General features: G+C 42.5%; 1 protein-coding gene across 9 annotated transcripts in view; it reads right to left on the minus strand.

Annotated features, from left to right (window-relative positions):
• FOXP1 (forkhead box P1) overlaps positions 1-19,121 on the minus strand; it is a 386,554-nt gene that overhangs the window by 141,682 nt on the left and 225,751 nt on the right. For 8 of the 9 annotated variants that reach the window (XM_053897310.1, XM_053897311.1, XM_053897312.1 and 5 more), the window contains one exon: positions 14,863-14,964. In XM_053897310.1, the coding sequence (XP_053753285.1) occupies positions 14,863-14,964 (102 nt within the window). Of the gene's footprint in view, positions 1-14,862; positions 14,968-19,121 lie in introns of all 9 variants that reach the window. The other variant, XM_053897308.1, reaches the window with a different exon arrangement.

Below are 19,121 nucleotides of genomic sequence, written 5' to 3' on the forward strand. Positions count from 1 at the left end.
ATAGAGTTCAGGAACCTACCTAGGATTTCAAAAAGCTTTGAGACCTAGATCTTGAAGATGATAAAAATTATATTAATTCTGATGTGCCTCCAGGGTTGAGAACCACTGACTAATCTCTGGTAGATAAGAAACTGAGACTTATGGAGGTAAGTCACTTTGTCAAAATCAGACATGCTTGGATTCAAAATGCAAACGATGGAGAAAATCTGCATCGGCGTATGATTGAGCACAGCAGGAGGGCCCCCTGTGGAAGGAGTGCCATTACATCGTAGATTCAAGGGGAGCCATTCACACTGCAGACATCCTACACCTATTTAACTATTGATAAAGTATCTACAGATCTAGAAGACGTTTTTCTGGCAGATGGCAGTGAAGTCCTTTGATGTAATCAAGTCAGACACATGACGAAAGTACTCTGATAGACTGGAGTAAGGGGTCTTGAAAGCACTGCTTTCATCAGTTTCATACAAGTATGTGGCATGGTCTAGCAAAGGCCCTGGCAGCCAAGTCTGTTTCCCTGCATCCCCCGAATTACTAGTTTTACCCTCACGTGTATCGCACTGCGTAGACAGATGTCAGACTAAGACGAGATAAAAGAAGATAAACTGGGTGTTGGGGGGGACCACAGTGCAAGGTAGAGAAAGATGCCCCTTCCTCCAAGTAGATGCACGTCCAGGTGCACGTCAGGCACAAAGCTTCCTAAACGATGGCGAGACTGCAGTCCTTGCTAGACGCTTCATCCAGGCAACTTTGTTCAATGAGCAAACTGCAAGATCTTATCTGGTCATCTAAAGCAGAGGTCGGCAAATTACAGCCCACATCTAGTCCACCACCTGTGTCTGTAGAGCCCTTGAGCTAAGAATTGTTTTTATATTCCTAAAGAGTTGAAAAAAAATTCAAAAGAAGAATGTTTCATGGCATGTGAAAATTTCACGAAATTCACATTTCACCGTCCACACAAATTTCTATTGGAATAGAGCATGCCCATTATTTAGGTCTTGTCTATGGCTGCTTTTGCAGAGTAAACATTGCCAAAGAAACAGGATGGCCCGCAGAGCCACAAATATTCACGATTTAGACCTTACAGAAGAAGTTGGCTGACCCCTGGTCTAAAGGAAGAAAAGAGTTAATTTTTTTTTTTTTTACATTTATTTATTTTTGAGAGACAGAGAGAGACAGAGTGTGAGCAGGAGAGGGGCAGAGAGAGAGGGAAACACAGCATCCGAAGCAGGCTCCGAGCTGTCAGCACAGAGCCTGACGCAGGGCTCAAGCCCACAAACTGTGAGATCATGACCTGAGCCGAAGTCGGACGCTTAAGCAATTGAGCCACCCAGGCACCCCAAAAAGAGTTAACTCTTAAGCCAAATTCCTTTTGTACATTTAAAGAAAAGTTCCAAGCAAACATGGCAGGTGAAATAGTTTCTTTATATGTACAAACTTGAAACTGAGACGACAGAGGAAGGTCAAGTTCATTACCTAGCCACCTTGACAGTACCTTTAAATGTCATCAATCAGTATGTGCCTTGCAGGACTTGGAGGGGCTCATTATAAATTATAGCACACGGGCCCCTGACACGATCCAGGGATTGCAACAGGACTCCGGTGACGTAATGTGATAAAGGAGATTTCTCTGCACAGCTCTGTATGGCACAGAGCTGGAGAATTTCCAAGAAATTTAATTTCCAGAGTGCCACCTTTGACTATTCAAGATAATTCTACCCAAGGCACCAGGCATGCTTGAAGAAAACTTTATCTTTTCTGGAAATGCTTGTCACTGGGTGTCGTCCTCGAAAATATAAATTTGCAGCTATGTTTTTTTTCAACAAGACAGACTAAATCCAGGATGCAGATTTTCCAACGAGACTCTTTTTAAACATCTGTTGGTAGGCTGCATTTAACATTAGTTGTTTGAGCGACGCACAGTTTGATTAGACTGTCTGAAACCAAGCCAAAGTCTGCAAAATAATAGCTCAATTAAATTGTGTTTTGCTTTCATTTGTCTTAGATTTTCCTGAGTGTGAGGGAGTTGCAAATAATCAAGTAAACCAATTCCTTTCAAAATGAGAGATTTCGGTGGATTTTCTATCTTCCCTCCAAGTTCTTGTAATAATCTGTTCCATCTTCGCTATGCTTCACTGAACTTAATCTTGACAAACACATTTCTGTACTTTGCCTTTGGTCTCCTTTAATTGTCTATACTTATGAATTAAAGCTCTATGTCATTAATATTATACCTTAAACAGATTAGAGAATATACAAAGGCAAGCACAGAGCATTAGGGCGGTCAAACAGCAATGCAGGAGTTTTCTGATTCTTCCTATACGCTTGGCAAGATTCATGTCATCGACCCCGTGAAAGATTTTTGGACAGGAATGACACCGGATTCTTTGAATGCTGTGTTTCCACTCTTGAAACGTTCCTCGAGATTCATGAATCGAAGACCAGCCTGCAGCCTTAGCCACTAAAGCAGCATCAATTTTCCTTTCTTCTTGGCTTACGTATTTCACGATCTCATTCGTTCATTTATCACCCACTCATTCACTAATTCATGAATGAGAGCGACATCTATGGATTGCCGACTTGGGCCAGGCAGGGTGCAGAAAGCCACGGTTTCAGCGTTTTAGATTAGGAAGTAATGCCTTGGCCGTTAAGAAGACCTAGCATTAATTCATATAAAAATTCTGAGACGACAAGGACAAAAGAAAGACCAGGATGGGAATATCAGAACAGCATGACCCTCATTTATGCCAACAGTGACACGCCGAGGAAAATCAAGCTCCATCAGGATAATGTTATTTATAGCAGTAGCAGGCATAATGGCAGCAGGTGACATTTATTAGGTGCCTAATTCATCGTGTGCCAGGCACTGTTCTAGGCTGTTACACGAGGTAACCCAGCTAATTTTCTTAACAGCTTCGTAGGAGAGACATTCTGATCATCCCTACTTTGCAGATGAGGAGCCCGAGGTCTTCCCATAAAATATGGTGAACCGCACGTGCCACACTGGTGAGCTAGAAGCACAGGGGCAGGCCCTGTTAGCTCCTACAACATATACCTGAATGGCAGCCGGTATCAAGCGGATTAAGATAAAATTTGGAGAATTTACTATGTGCCTGGCATGGTGCAAGCACTTTTCATGCGTTAATCATTTCATGTGCACAATCACATGAGGTGGGTAAGGTCATTAGCTACATTCTCTAGATGAGAAAACAGAGAGGTTAAGTTACTTTTCCAAGGTCACACAGTGGTTAAGGGTATAGCGCTAGGACTTAAACCTGGCAGCCTCACATCAGAGATTGTGCTATTAATCAAGATGTGCCCCCTCTCACCGTGTTCTGAACCACCAATCTCTGAAATTCTCACCCACCCTGCCAAGTTTGCATGGTGAGCCGGTATAGGAGACCCTGTGTCTTTAAAGGCAAATTGCACCTTATTTGTGACCATGCACTGGCACAGTTGCAGGATAAGAATACAATATTCTCGGTCTCAGATAAGCGTATAGGGAATACCACAAAGTACGTGTTTAATTTTAGGTATATATGTGAATAGTTACCGCTGGATCTATCCACTTTCCCAGAAAAAAATGATCCTAAGTACCTCTCTACTTGGGTATGGGATCAAAACACTACGTCAGTCAAGTCCACACCAAGCTGGGCAGGTAGAAGGTACACCTATCACCACTCCCAGTGGTGGTGCCATGGCAGACATGCCTAATCAATCGTGCTGATCCAGCAGATGCATCTTAATTCTAGCATCCTTCAAACAGCATTCTAGGTAGGACCGCTCTGTATCTGGATCAGACGAAACCTCTTTGTGTGGCTGAGACTCTTAATTCTGTGTCCAGAACAGGTAACGATTCCTCTATGCTATCAAATAACTAATCAGACATAATTTGACCAACGTCTTATGAAATGTGCCTCCATTAGGTCTGATGAAGCAGCTCTTCTGTGTGCAAAGGAATGCCTTGGCTGCGGATCCTACATCCAGAAAAGATCACAAGGAACCCACTAGGCTGCAGCAATAGATAGCAACGAAAAAGAAGCATGGGACAACATAGCAGAGAATTTAGATCTGGGAAAACATATCACATGGCTTTTAGTTTCCTTTTGAAGAAAACAGAGATATAATTCTCTTGGAATTAAATTCAAAACACAATTTAATCACCAGGGCCTTCTGTCTAAATGGTAGGTGATAGAACAAGCAATATTTACAATCTGGATTTGGGGGACTCTGACATGTTATCAAACGGACTGGACATATATTCATACCTCCGGACAAAGGGAATCATGGTTCTGAATTTCCCTTTTCCCCCCTCCCCAGCAAGAAGACAACAACCTTCTTCTCAGGACATCTAATTTAATCCAAACCTAGAATACTAAGAAACTAGAGGAAGGCAGCAGATTTTACACTTGGTATGGTAGATAAGAGAGGGCCACTGAAAGGTGTTGAATAGGGGAGTGACACAGCATTTACGATGAATAGGAAATAGGCAGGAAGCTCAGGAGATGCTCTGAGGGGTCAGAGGAAGCATGTGCCAACTGAAGGCCTGACCTGTGGAACAAGGTAGAAGCAGGGGAAACATGGAGAAAGGAATGGACACAAGATACTGAGTGGAAGGAAAAATGGCAGTTCTGATGACAGATAATGTGGTAGGGATGAAGGAAATTAATAAGTCAATGATGACTCATGACTCTGACTAATAGAGTCTGGTGACAAAAGTGATCAGTTGCATTAGAGCTAATTGCAAGTGCTGCCATGGTGAGCAGAGAGCCACAGACAGACAGGAGGGGTATCAACAGGCATGGACTCACGGGTGCAAAGTCACCAGGACAGCCAAAGCGAATGGATACACTACTGGAGAAGATCAAAGGAAATGAACTTGGGGGAACGTATGAACTTCTCTTCTGGAAGAGGACTGGGAGACAGAAGGAAAACAGTCTAGGGACCCCGGGTGGGGTGGGGGTTGGAGTACTGCACTGATGAAGTCTGAAAGAAACCAGTTGCCAGAAATCTGAGTTAGCCAAAGTTGACTTAGCCACGAGGAAATCAGACAGGTTGAAGGATGGTGGCAATGGGGACATGGCCACTGAATTTAGTGACAATACACTTCAAGAAAATGATGAAGGGGGGGAAAAAAAGCCAGATACTCAGGGGAGGGGAGGAAGGAAAATGGCTGGTATAAAAAAAAACAAACTGAAGCAGCAGGCAGAAGATTCAGGTCATAAAAGCTTGGTAAGCAAAAGGAGCTAGGGAGGGTAGCTGGGAAGGATCGAGTCATCTAAAGTTTTTGAACAACCCATTTAAAATCCACATTCTACCATGAACACCGATAAATGCCGGGCTCTGTCTGCTTGAATGTTTACCAAATCTTCTCAATGGGATGTAACATAAAAGGACAAGGGCTGGCATTCTTTGCCCAATTGTGCCCTGGCAGCTTTTGATTCTACTACTTAAGTAGTTAAAAATCTGTTCTTTTGATGAAGGGGGAAAGGTTATGAATAGAAGGGAGCAGGCCCAGACCCTTTAGAAATGACTGGTGCTCAGTCTCCATAATTTACTGGGCAGTAATTTCAAACTCAAACAATCCCAACAGCAGGGCGGCTAAAGTCCACCCCAAGTTCAAAATGGGATATGTTCTCTTTAAAATTTTGAGAGCGACTAAATATGACAACCATCTGATGTATGAAAATTATTCACAACCAAAAACAGACAGTCTGGAAATAGCCGGGATGACTTCATTTAGACAGAATTACCCGAATCTGTTTCTAATATACACAGTACACATAATAAATTTTTACAATATGACAAGGAAAACAAACTTAATAAAAGTTCCCGATCTTTTGTTACACAAGCATGCTATATCCATGCTATGTTTATAATAGTTTGCTCATGATATCACAGCTCGGTAACAAAGGCCCAAGCAATACAAAAACAGTTACTAGGCATGACATCAACTCACAACTACCGTAATTACATCGGTACACAAATTTCCCAAACTGTACATTTTCCAAACTGCTTCTCAATTTCAACGGCTGCCTTTAGACAATTACTTGCAGAGTTGTCTGCAGACTTTGAGTAATACCCGCCTTTCTTCTCTCTTTCCCGAGCGTCATTTCCCTTTAGAAAGTGCATATTTCAATTACAAGCACTATTTTTCAAATATGCCCATAAACATATGTCCAAATTAGGAGACAGTGTGGTCTAGTGGTTAGTGACAAGCGTGAGGCATCAGCAACTCCGATTCCGTTCCTTTCGCTGTCCCTGTCTGCCGGGCCCAGCAGCAGCTCAGTGAGAGTCGGCAGAATGGAACGGGTAAGAGCACAGAGATGCTTGAGCCAAACTATTTGGGCTAGAGCCCCAGCTCTGCCACTCGTTGGCTGTGTGGCCCTGGGCAAGTTAACTTCTCTGCCCGCCCCTCCGACACTCCCTCATCTGTAAGATGGGAATAATAGTAGCACTGATCCCCATACGGTTGTTGCAAGTAGTTGGCTCCTAGAAAGTATAATTTTACGTGCCTGCTCCTTAATATTACTATTCCATTTCTGGGACTCAGTTTCCTGTTGGAAGACTTGGCTTAAACGATCACGACCCATCGCATGAACTGTGTCACCTTTCTAATGTGAGGATAAGGACTTCATCTTGGTCGTGTTACCTGGATATCGTGAGGTGCCACGAATAATGCTGGAACGAATGAATTAAATCCATAGGTTCTGTAATGCCCAATAGCTACAGAGGTGAAAATATTATTCTGTAGAAATTGGTTTTTCATCCTATTTCTCTAATGGCTTGCTTTCATGTTCCCGCAGCTAATGTTGATAAATACCTCCCAACCAATTGAAATAATAAGCATAGGGAAAAAAAGATATTGCCTTGTGATTTCAGAAGCATATTTCTCCAAGGACCAAACTTTCCGAGCCCATCCCATATTCACGACCTCTGTCTCCACTGTGTGGCACGGTCAGTCGGCTTTCCCGACCGGGCAGGGCGCCAGGGCAGGGCGACTACCCCCATTGTCACTGCTGGTCTGTGGTGCTCACACCAAATGCTGTTATTCTAGGCTTCAGGAAATTTTCTAACCACTGGACAGGGTCCAATGCTGTGTGCTAATGAGTTTCAGATTGGAAGACTTCACTGTGCATGTGTCACAAAAGTGCCACGGTTTAGGGGGGGGCAGGGAAGGAAAGACACACACAAAAAGAGAAGAAAAAACAGTAGTTAAAAAATGCTGGCTACTCAAATTGACAGGGAACATGACCTCTGCACTTCATCAGAAATTCCTGCAGACTTACCAAATAAAGGAGTTTGCTTTTATCACACACTGTGAGACTCATATGGAAAAATGGAAAACACTACATCACTTGACCTCGGCGTGCCCCCTTTCAACCACAGACGAATATTGTGTACAAAAATTCTAAATCAACTTAAGATGTTCAAAAACAAAAAAAAAGCTTTAATTTTTTTGCGTTCGACTTGATGATGACTATTTTGGTTTTTGAGCTTTCGCTCAGAAGGTTCACAAAGGAAACGGAGTCGTAATTCCAGGAAGAGCATTTTATCACTCTGGGAATAATAATGTGGTGGCCACCGCCAGGTAGGCACATCCCTGTCTCTACTTCCCTGTGGTCCTGAAGAAAATAACAAGCAAGTCTCACTTACCCAGGTTTGAAAGTCACCCCAGACCGAATCATGATTATTTGCTTACATTAACAGAGCATTAAAACCAATTTTAAACAACTTGAGGAAACAATAGCCATCTTTTCTTGGTGATTCACTTCTCTGGGAAGCTTTTTCTCCCTTCATGGAAACCCACAGGCTTGATATCAAGATTTCTCATTATGCTATCACAGTCTATCAAAGAAGAATCCCTTCTTGGGGGAGTCTAACTCCCAGGACTTCTTTTGAATAATGAGATTACGTTTAAAAAAAAAAAAAAAATTTTTTTTTTTTTTTTTTGGCCACACTTAATATTGGCGACTTTAAAAATCCAAGCCTTTCACATCCTCCAACTGTCACCAACATTTTTTCAGACGATGTCAATAAAATTGATTGCTTGCAGTTCTGAATTCTGCTCTGCACATGGAAACAATATAATTTGTTTTAAAGTATTTTCGATGGGGGCGGAAGGAGAAACTGAACCTCAGCAAGCCTATCCACAACACTGGGGTGGGGTAAGAGAACAAACCAGAAGCACTGTAAATGGTCTGAATATTATGGTCTGCTGGAAACTTTGACAAAAATTCCTGATGTATAAACCCTTAAACCTTGCTGTTGTGCTGACTGATATGTCTTCCTGTCAGACATGAATGATGTTTCTGGAACATTAATACGTTCATTAAATTCTAACTCCCTGTACTTAAAATATTCTGTACTTTGGCTCAGAGGCATCTTGACAGCTTTGTTGTAATCATATATGTGAGGCCCCCAGACTACACAGTTGTTGAGATGCCTCATACCTACAGCCAATCTGTTGCTTTTACAAGTTTAATCTAGGTATTAAGGAGCCGATTGTGGAACCATGTCGATTCGACATCTTCAACTCAGTTGTATATCATAGAAACCACTATGGGTGGTGACAGGCTCCCATGATGCCCAGCAACCATGCATACCTCTAACTCCCTAATCTGTAATACTACAAAATACGGCTCTCTCTCTCTCTCTCTCTCTCTTTTTTTTTTTCCTTTTTCCAAAGCACAAGTGGACGACCAGCAAGGGTCCAACAGTGTTATTCCTAATTACCTTTTTTTTCACTCTTGATCCTGTGGCTCTCATAATTAGTTACCTGGGGCTGCAATCCAATTTGAAGTGATGACAAGAAAGTGATCCATGAAAAAGTAATAAGTTAAATCCAATTTCAGCCTTCCTCTAATTAAATGCACATGGAACTAATGAGTCCAACCCTAGCATTTCAGTGATAATGGTAATTAGCGAGGTGGGAGTCGCTCTCTTTTTCAACACTGGAGGTGTAAACCACAAGGTAAAATGGTAGGAGCACTCTTAATTACATGTGTCATTTTGTTAGCAATTTACACATTTTTGACCAGTCAAGTATGTTTCTTTCCCTGTCCCTCCCCACCTCCTAGCCCCAGCAATGATTGTAACGTACCATTCCACGTTCCGACACAGGGAAGCTCCGAAGAGCACTTCAGACTTGAGAAGGACAAATAACTTTTCTTTGCTGTCGCTCACCACTGGGACGCACACGCAGACAAGGCGACAATTAAGGATAATCACACAGACCTTAGTCCTCTTAACTGAAATCCAGATATTTACAGTGGAATAGGATTTTGTTGGTTTGGTTTCATTTTTGCTTACAATATGGAAAATATAATAATTTGCTTATTTGTGGCAAACAGGGCACTCAGTAGATGCTGAGGAAATATACACGGGAGGGGCAGCTATAATGAACTTCCTGACAGCATACGGGTTGTCTGTGGTCCCCCCCAAAAACCTGGCTTCCCATTCTGGTGCTATACCTGTCTGTGTGCTCTGCAGCAAGTCAGGGAACTTCTGTAAGTTTTACTTTTCTGCATCCACAGCACAGGTAAATGACATTCCTATACCACAGGGTAGCCATGGGGATGGTCCCACATTCAGCACTTGACTAAATGTTAATTATCTTTGCATACAGTGACATATGCATATGGTGACAAAGATATGCTTACATTTAAAATATGAGCATCGCACTTGAATTTTAATGCTTAGATACATGTAAGATGACCATGTAACTAAATGCCCAAACTGGGATACTTTCAAAGAGTGACAATTTTTATAAATAGAGCCAGGCAACAGGCATAGACTAGGGATATCCTGGAAAGGCTGGGACATGGGATCATCCTATACACTGCAGCTGAAATGGCAAAAATGAGCCAATTGATTATATTACAACTCCAATCAGAAACTCAGAGGTAAGGACCAGACATACTATTTTATTAAAAAAGTTTTTACACACTTATTTTTGAGAGACAGAGAGACAGAACATGAGCGGGGAAGGGGCAGAAAGAGAGAGACACACAGAATCGGTAGCAGGGTCCGGGCTCTGAGCTGTCAGCACAGAGCCCAACGCGGGGCTCGAACCCACGAACCGTGAGATCATGACCCGAGCTGAAGTTGGACACTCAACCGACTGAGCCACCCAGGCACCCAAAGCATACTATTTTAGAAAAAAAAAAATCTGAAATTAAGAGTATTTGACCAGGGCCACAGGATGGCCTTGAGGTTCAGGAAACCCTTACAAGAGGATACAAAATTCTGTGTGCCTGTGCATTTTTCTCAAGGGAGGAGTCACTGCCTCTATCGTACTTTTAATGGTGTGTATAATCCGAAAGACTTAATAACCATTTTTAAAGCATCATTTCTACTTTATTGATTCTTACCAAGATTTATTTTTCAGGGTTTTGGGAGTCTCCAAAGTCGTGTGATTAACAATGACAACTGACAAGGCATCCAAATTTCACCACTTCCCCTCAATTTCATGTCGGGGATGCCAATTCTAGACAATGTTAACTCTAGACATTTAAAACAATTTTTTTTGCCTCCTCCTGAATTATATCCACTTTACTAATTCAGTGCGCAGGGCTATTTTTTAAGGGTCAGTATTTCAAAAACCATTCCATTTCACTATCTACAACATAAAACTGTAGTTTCCTTTAAAGGTTTCCTCTTACCCATTTATTCCTTAGCGAATAACGTGGAAATGATATGAGGTACTAAGATTATATGTGGCATTAATGCAAAGCAAAAATGCTGCCTAAAGCACGTTTTATATAACTGCAAATAAAAATGCTAAAAAAAACACCTGCTGCATCTTGTATTTTAACCTCCTCTACCTCAAGCAGGAGTCCTCACTATACTCCTGAGCCTCCAACCGGATGACGCAGTTGTACTTCTCAGTGGATTTCACTACCTTTCCTTCCAGTGAAATGGCCTCCTGGATGAGGGGCTCCTACACGATGTCACCTTGGAAGGGGGGAGGACAGGCATGAGGGGAACGTCTCAGATGACTGGTTTCAAGTTCAAATTCTTTATAGACGGCCTGAAACTGTGGTCAGCTTTCCGCTGTAAGCAACACACAAGGTTTACTTTCTTTCCTAACTTTAATGCTGCCAGAATACACATGTACTTTTACTTTCTTAGGAGAAAATGTGTCATTTGATTTCCTTCCAGTTTATGTACTCGTGCCAACAACTAAAATGCTTAAAGAACCAAAATGAATTACTACCCAGAAACGGTGGTCAAAGTTCCAAAATTCGATCAATAAAATTGCTCATCTACTCACAAATTAATCTTCAGCCAGTAAAGTTGCACGTTTTCGAGGTTATGAGCACACCTGCATCATTAAGCATTTACTTCATTTGTTCAAGCAATCTTCAGAAGCATGTAAATATTTATAAAAGCAAGTCTACTATTTTTACCCACATAGAATTTTCTTTTTCTGTAGCAAAACCTTGTTAATTCTTTGACAACTCCTAAGCATCCTGAGGGCAGGGTCTGTACCCTTGACGGTTTCGTGTGATGCCCTATGCGTGGAGGCTGATCCAGAAATGCTCACCAAATCACATCTAATAGATCCAGATCATCTTCATTCTGAATTTACCACGGGGCCAATTTTCAATTTTCATTTGTGTCATTCATTAAAAAAAAAAAAATTGCAAGGCAGCTCAAGAGGCTAGGCTGACCAAGGGGCTATTTAGGTTACCAAGTAGAGTGTTTTTTAAGAACATCAAAAGCAGAATCTATACCAATTAATGCCTTGATTATACAAACCACACGTCACACAAGAATGTGGCCAGCTCAGATTTAGTTCTGTACGTGTAGCTGGAGAGAGCGTCTTCCTGAAATTAGTCCAAATTGCTGATGTTTGACTACATTTTGTGATCTCTATCGAGTAACCACTTAGAGCCTCCTCTAACTTTCCATTCTCTTTTGTTTGTTATCATCAGCCTGGGAAACTGGAGAGCACTGCCAAACATAAAGCAGAGAAGTGTGAGATATGCCTAAAATATAAGTCACAGTATATTTGGGGATTTGGGTTTCTTTTTTTTTTTTCTTTCCCCTCAAGCAATCAGTAGATCAAATTCTTCTCCCCTGTCAAGGCTTCTTCTATGCGGAAGATCTGAAATTTGCGAAAATAGGTCTCTCAGCGTGGTCACGAAGGGTACGAACAACAGAAATGAACCCTGTTAAGATTTGTGATGGGATTTCCCTTTCATTTCAGAGCCACACTGGATGGGGTGCCCCAGCGAGGGCATGGCATGGCAAGGTATCTCTCTGAAGGTTATTCCTTCCGTGAATCACCGAGTCTATATACGTATTTTTATAAGGAGGTAATATACCATGTGACCTAGGTTAGTAATTTCTCCTTTCTGTTTGTAGAAGGTCAGCCAACCTAATAAAGCCTGGTGGATTTGCATGACCCTACCAGGCAGCTGACAAGATGTAGTCTATGATGCACGCGCACGCACACACACATTCACACGCGCGCACAGCCAACCCACTGTTTTTTTTCCCAATCAACTCTTAAAGCTGGTCTAAATTCTATGCTTGTCAACTCTCCCACAGAGGGGTAGGAAGGGACTCAAAACATCTTATTTAGCAAAACCAGCATTCAAGATGGCCCCCTCGCCCCACACTTTTTATACAGACTGAAGTGCTCAGCAGAATGTGTTAGGTTGGTTTTGACACTGTCTTTGCCAAGAAAAATGAAGCTCTCTGTATCATACTCTTCTGGTGGCTGAAAACCTTATAACGGGCAAGAAAAAGAGCCCTCAAAAGGAAATCCCCTGAAACTTTACTTCATATATTTAGCCCTAAAGCAACTTCGTTCATCTTGGAAAAGAAGTTACCTAAAAATGCCATATGTCTTTAAAAAGCAAGTATGAGGGAATATAAGTCTAGTATAAAAAAAATTACAAATGATCTTCAATCCTGAAGAGCAGTGCATCAGGCAGACTGTGTATGTGTGTACTTTTTAAAATTATCCCTAACCAAAGCTCTACTACGTACAAGATTCCCACCTCCCCGCAATAATATATTGTCATTTTTCCAATGCACTTGAGGTCTGATAAATTCAAGAGGACTAACAGTATTTTTAAGGCTGTTAGAGCTCCAAGAGGGAGGCCAAAAGAATGGACAGTCATTTGAATCACTGAGTGACAGGCTGGGCCAGCTCCCTGTATACATTAATAAATTAGAATTTTAATTGTGTCTCTGTCTGCAGGAGATGCCCCAGCACTTTAATATGTACCAACAATTGGCTATGTTCTGGAATCTGCAATGTGGCCTCCGCGGCTGACCTCTGAAACACAATTCCCAGTCTGACTACGGAAACTGTTCAGTTTGATCCTTTCAACTTATTTGAATCCTGACAAATAAGCTCACAGCTGAAAGGTCAACACAGTCATATTTCATCCTCCAGAGCTGTTCTTAAGACATCTGCACAACAAAGCACTTCTTACAGCACCTGACATGGGACCTCAACGGCACTGCACCTCATTAAAAATATCCCCAGCATTCACACACGCGGAAAGGCCTATGGATCAGCGATGATGGTTTACCAAATCACTAACTGTTTTTGAAAGTGTTAGTCAACAGTGCACATTGTCATCCAACTGTTCCCCGTAAAGTGCTACTCTATGTGCTCTAGGCAGTGACACTTTCCCAAGTAGATGTAGAGGCAGGGCTTGTTCCCCAACGTCGGTCAGATCTTTGCAGGATCATTGGGGAAGTGTGGTCACTTCGTTCTGACCTGAGAGAAGTCAACACAAGCTAGGATTTGGGTTGACCCCGTGATCAATGTCGCTGGGGCCAAATTCCACCCAGCAGCTACCATTTACAAATTCCGTCCCAAAATGTCCAGGGTGAGAAGTTCCTTTTACTTCCCGTTTCGAGCACGTCCCACTCCCAGCTGTACGAGTAGCTGAACCACAGAGAACCTGGCAGTGCCCTGTCTTGGATGTGAGCATGAACACCCTCTGTCGAATTTTTTGGAAATATCTGTCACAGTTTCCAGCTCCAAGTCGAAAATTCAAAGCAGATTTTTACGAGCCTGCTCCTACCCTGTACTACGGCTCTGCCCTCAATGGGCCTGAAACGAGAAGTTGCTAAACCAGTCTTTTTTGAAATCTTTACACACAAATTGCTTACCAGTTTTTATGGACGATCCAGAAAACATCCACTAAAGAACAGTGTACATTATACTGGTTACTAGGTATATTAAAAGTGCCGTATCTTCATCAGTCCTACTAACAGGTGCTTGACCCCATGACACTTTGGGACAAACGATTCTGTGCTGTGGGCGATCTTTCCTTGGAGTACAGGACCAGTTAAGTAGCATCCCTGGCCTCTACCTACTCGAGGTCAGGAGCACCCATGCCCCCATGGGACAATAAAAACAACTGTCCCCATGGGACAGTTTTATTGTCCCCATGGGACAATAAAAAAAAGGACATTGCCCTTCGTCCCCCTGGTGGGTAAAATCACACCCAGTTAAAAACCAGTGTGCTAACATTACACGTACGTGTGCTGCATTTCTACCCCCATCATGAGACAATGAGGTGACCTACCTCGAGTACTAGGAACTGCTCCTTGGTGCTACCTGCTGCCTATTAAGCAACCCACACTTGTAACTACTCATCCTCTTACTACATCATCTCATTAGGAGACGCTCCTCCCAGCAACTGCGCTTTTGGTTAAATAGACATTTTTTCCGAAATGTCATACTCTGCTGGTAAACTAAGAATGCACCTTCTGCACAAGAGTTTTGTACGTGATCTGCAACTCCCAACACAATCCGCTTCTGAATTGTTTGTCAGCTCTCCCAAAGTGTATCGTGTCATTTTTTTTTTTTTTTTAAAGAATTGTCACCTGAAGGGCTGGTTGTTTGTCATTCCTCTTGGGAGATTTTAATCCACTAACTTGCTGCTGCTGTTGCTGCTGAAGGAGAAGCTGTCTTGCCACTTGAAGTGCCTGGAAGGAAAAATGGAAGAAACACGTTTGTGTTGAGTACCCACCCATGTTCGGGGCTTCTTTTACATACAGGAGGACTCCGGGAAGTACACCTTAGGGTGGGATCCTGACCTTCACGATCCTGGGCAAATGCCACAGCAAAGAAAACTTACCATCAGTCTAAGTTAGAAAACTTTCCACCTTTGTTTACATTTTCTTAGATTTAGTCCATTTCGCTGATCGTTCCTTAGGCATAGCAATCCACCCAAGCAGACACTATTCCTACATTAAATCTGACATAAAACTTGAACAATGAATAAACGGGACTCTGAGGAAGGGAGGCAGGAGGCCAAGAAGGGGCTGGGAAAAAGACAGAAACTTAGGGGACAACAACGGGCTCTTTTCGGAGACAACTTTATCCTCCAGTTCTTCTTGGGGGAACTTAGGAAGTTAAATCAACAGTAAGACTTTGGTCGTTTCTGAGCCCAAATAAAGAGGAAAAGGTAAATGGTGAACCATGCTATGGATAAAGGTATTTGGAGAAGGGAGATCAAAGCAGGTAAGATATACCCAGGGTGACCTGGAAAGATCATATAAGAAAAAAACTTAGCAAATTTGACCTCTAAGTCAACTCAAAGGGTACAGTATGTGCCTGTGAACAAAACTGATTTTGTCTAATACAAAATGATTCTTTTAAGCTTGTAACATGGGTATTTATTTATTTATTTGAGAGAGAGAGAGAGAGAGAGAGAGAGAGAGGGAGGGGAGAGAGGGAGAGGAAGGGAGGGAGAGAGACAGAGGGAGGGAGAGAGAGAAAGGGAGAGAAGGAAAACAGGAGAGTCCTCCCAAGTGCAGAATATAGACTGACCAATCTTTTTGAAAAGTTCAAATAAGAAAAGTGTCATCAATAAACCCTCCTGAGGACATTTACTGTCAAAGAATTTAACAGAAATAATAGTTAGCCACACGGTTCCAAAAAGGGCAGTAGGATCAGCAACAGAAGATTGAAGTTTCCAGACACCGTGCTAGAAAAGTTAGATTACTGGAGTCAATTTGGCTGTGAACCAAAATTGTTCATGTGCAAGATATGTCAAGAATGTTCATTAATGATGTGCTTAGACTTTAGAGACAAAATGGGATTTCTTGGGGATTACATCAATAAACATTTCTATATAGTCACTAATTATTTGTGTCTAAAAGGTGTACACATAGATGTGGTCAATGTTATCAAACGGATCTGATACTCTAAGTCTTAGAAGGTGTGCATTATGGACTTATGATGGCAGCGTGTTCCTCAAAGAGAAACCGAGACTTCATTTACATAAGAAAATAATGTATAGGGGCGCCTCGGTGGCTCAGGTGGTTAAGCGTCCAACTTCGACTCGGGTCACGATCTCGCTTTTGTGAGTTCGAGCCCTGCGTCTGGTTCTGTGCCCACAGCTTGGAGCCTGCTTCGGATTCTGTCTCTCTCTCTCTCTCTCTCTCTCTCTCTTTCTGCCTCTATCCTGCTCTCTCTCTCACACACACAAATAAACATTTAAAAAAAAAAAAGAAAATAATGGATATAATTCCAAGAAATGTGACCGTGAGGCCGTGAGTGGGGGAAGGGTAAGATACCATGGAGATCCCTGTGTACTGAACTCAGGGGGAAGGAAAAACAGAGTGGAGAAGAGGATTATCGTTCAGGGTTAAAAACGCTGAATCAGCAAGAATAGTACTTCTCAAAGGACAACTTCACTGAACGGAGCTCATGACTGTACTACTAAAACAAAGAGTATTTTCAGGACATTTTGTAAGGCCGATCGGTGCCTTTGGGTCTAAACGGCGCAAAGGGAGGCAATGAGACAGACGCACTGATAAATGGGTGACGAAGAGAAGATTTGGGGAAAGACGCAACCTTCCTGTCCCAGCTCCCCGCTATCCCCACCCCCTTGTCCCAGGGAGGCCTCCTGCCCCCCTTGTCCCAGGGAGGCCTCCTGCCTACCGAAGGCACCATCACCACCAGCCCCTTCAGATGTAAGGTACGGGCTGCTGCGTCTGTGAAGGGAGAGACATGTTCAAGAAAGCCTGCCTGGAAGAGTCTCCAGAAGAGAGGCTGTCTGAGAGGGGCATCTGGAAGCCAAGACGCCTGGGAGAGTTGCCCGAGACTCCAGCCTGCTGTCTCTGAGGAGGATTCACCATCACTGGACTCCGGGTTTCCTGGTCTCCTTGGAGACGCTCAGTACATGCGTAGGTGTAAAAGTGGGCAGAGTGAGGATTTCATTTATATCATATAAGAAAAATAGTCCCCTTTGCAAGGTGCCTGCAGGAGCAAAAGCCTCTCCTCCTACTATGTGTGTTCCCTTAACTATTTCACATGAGGGTTTTATAGCTTTTTAAGGTAGGAGAGAGAACCGCTCCATATTTTAAGTACTCACTTCAGAGTTCCCAGAGTAATAATGAACGAACGGATCGGCAAAGAAGGGTCTAGCTGCTACCGGAAAGGCAGACAGAAGAACCGCAGATGACAGTGAAGAGTGCAGAGGAAGGCAGGTTGGGAAAGAGTAAAAAGGTTAGGTATACTGGATACTACAACAGAGCAAGCAAACAAAAGCAGAGTGACAGAAACCCCACAGTCACAAATCTGTGTTAAAATTATTTACCACGTTTCGCGGAATATGGAATTTGGAGTTCAATTTTTAAAAACGCTTATTTGTTTTTGAAAAGAGAGGGGGGCGGGGCAGAGAGAGAGAGGAAGAAAGGCAATCTCAAGCAGGCTCTGCACTATGAGCGCAGAGCCCAACTCGGGGCTTGAACGCATGAACCGGAAGATCATGACCTGACGTGAAACCCAGAGCCGGACGCTTACCTGAGCCATCCAGGTGCCCCAGGTATTCAATGTTTAAAGAAACAAATCTCAAAATAAAAAAATAAATAAATAAAAGAAATTAAAAAAAGAAAAAGAAACAAATCTCTGAGACTCTGTATAGTTAACTCCTCATTTTGGTAAAATACATATTTAGTGTTTTTTTTTTAAAACACACACACACACCACCTCACAAAACTATTCTTTTTTTTTTCTTTTTTTAAATTATTTTTTAACATTTATTCATTTATGAGAGACAGAGAGCACAAGCAGGGTAGGCGCAGAGAGAGAGAGGGAGACACAAAATTGAAGCAGGTTCCAGGCTGTCAGCGCAGAGCCCGACTCGGGGCTCGAACTCACAAATCGTGAGATCATGACCTGAGCCGAAGTCGGACGCTTAACCGGCTGAGCCACCCAGGCGCCCCTCACAAAACCATTCTTATGTTGTCATTGGAACACTGCACTGTTTAAGAACAAGACAGCATAGGACTCAAACCTAAGTATTTAATGAATGTTTATTGAGCTGGCTCTATGCATTTCAAAATTAGCTAGTGAAATCCTGGCAATTATTTCGCTGGTTTTAAGAAAAAAAAATCATTCAGGTGTGTACCATCTTATTTTAGACCTGATGCGGAGCACATAAATTTAAACAGTCATGTAATGAACTCCAGCTCCCTTACAGCATTTCATACTGAGCCTTGTTGGAGAAGATAATCAAAGATAGCAGCACAGGGGCGCCTGGGTGGCTCAGTCGGTTAAGCGGCCGACTTCGGCTCAGGTCATGATCTCGCGGTCCGTGAGTTCGAGCCCCACGTCGGGCTCTGTGCTGACAGCTCAGAGCCTGGAGCCTGTTTCAGATTCTGTGTCTCCCTCTCTCTCTGCTCCTCCCCTGTTCATGCTTTGTCTCTCTCTGTCTCAAAAATAAATAAACGTTAAAAAAAAAAAATTAAAAAAAAAAAAAAAAGATAGCAGCACAGGGTAGAAAAGGCTTGGGAACTTGTAGGAACACAAGGGATATTTTAGTCAAACTACCGAAGAGAGAAGAATAAAGATGGAGATACGTGCAAATTGGTTTTCCAAATTTTATTCTCAACATGAATGCAAACAGGCAAAATAATTTCAAATATGTGGGATGGAGGGGCAACACTAGTGTAAATTATTCACCTTGATCTGAACTGTTGTGAACTGCTTCACAATAATTCCCCAGCCTCATCATGATGACGGGAACAAAGTTGGAACAAAGTATTGAATCCATCCTCCCCCACCCCCAAATCAACTGAGGTCTTGCCAAGTGTTGTTTTTGGTTTTGGTTTTTTTAAAGCTTATTTATTTA

This window comes from Panthera pardus, unplaced genomic scaffold (assembly GCF_024362965.1).
Source record: "Panthera pardus isolate Hobbes unplaced genomic scaffold, ASM2436296v1 HiC_scaffold_8, whole genome shotgun sequence".
Classification (NCBI taxonomy): Eukaryota; Metazoa; Chordata; class Mammalia; order Carnivora; family Felidae; genus Panthera; species Panthera pardus.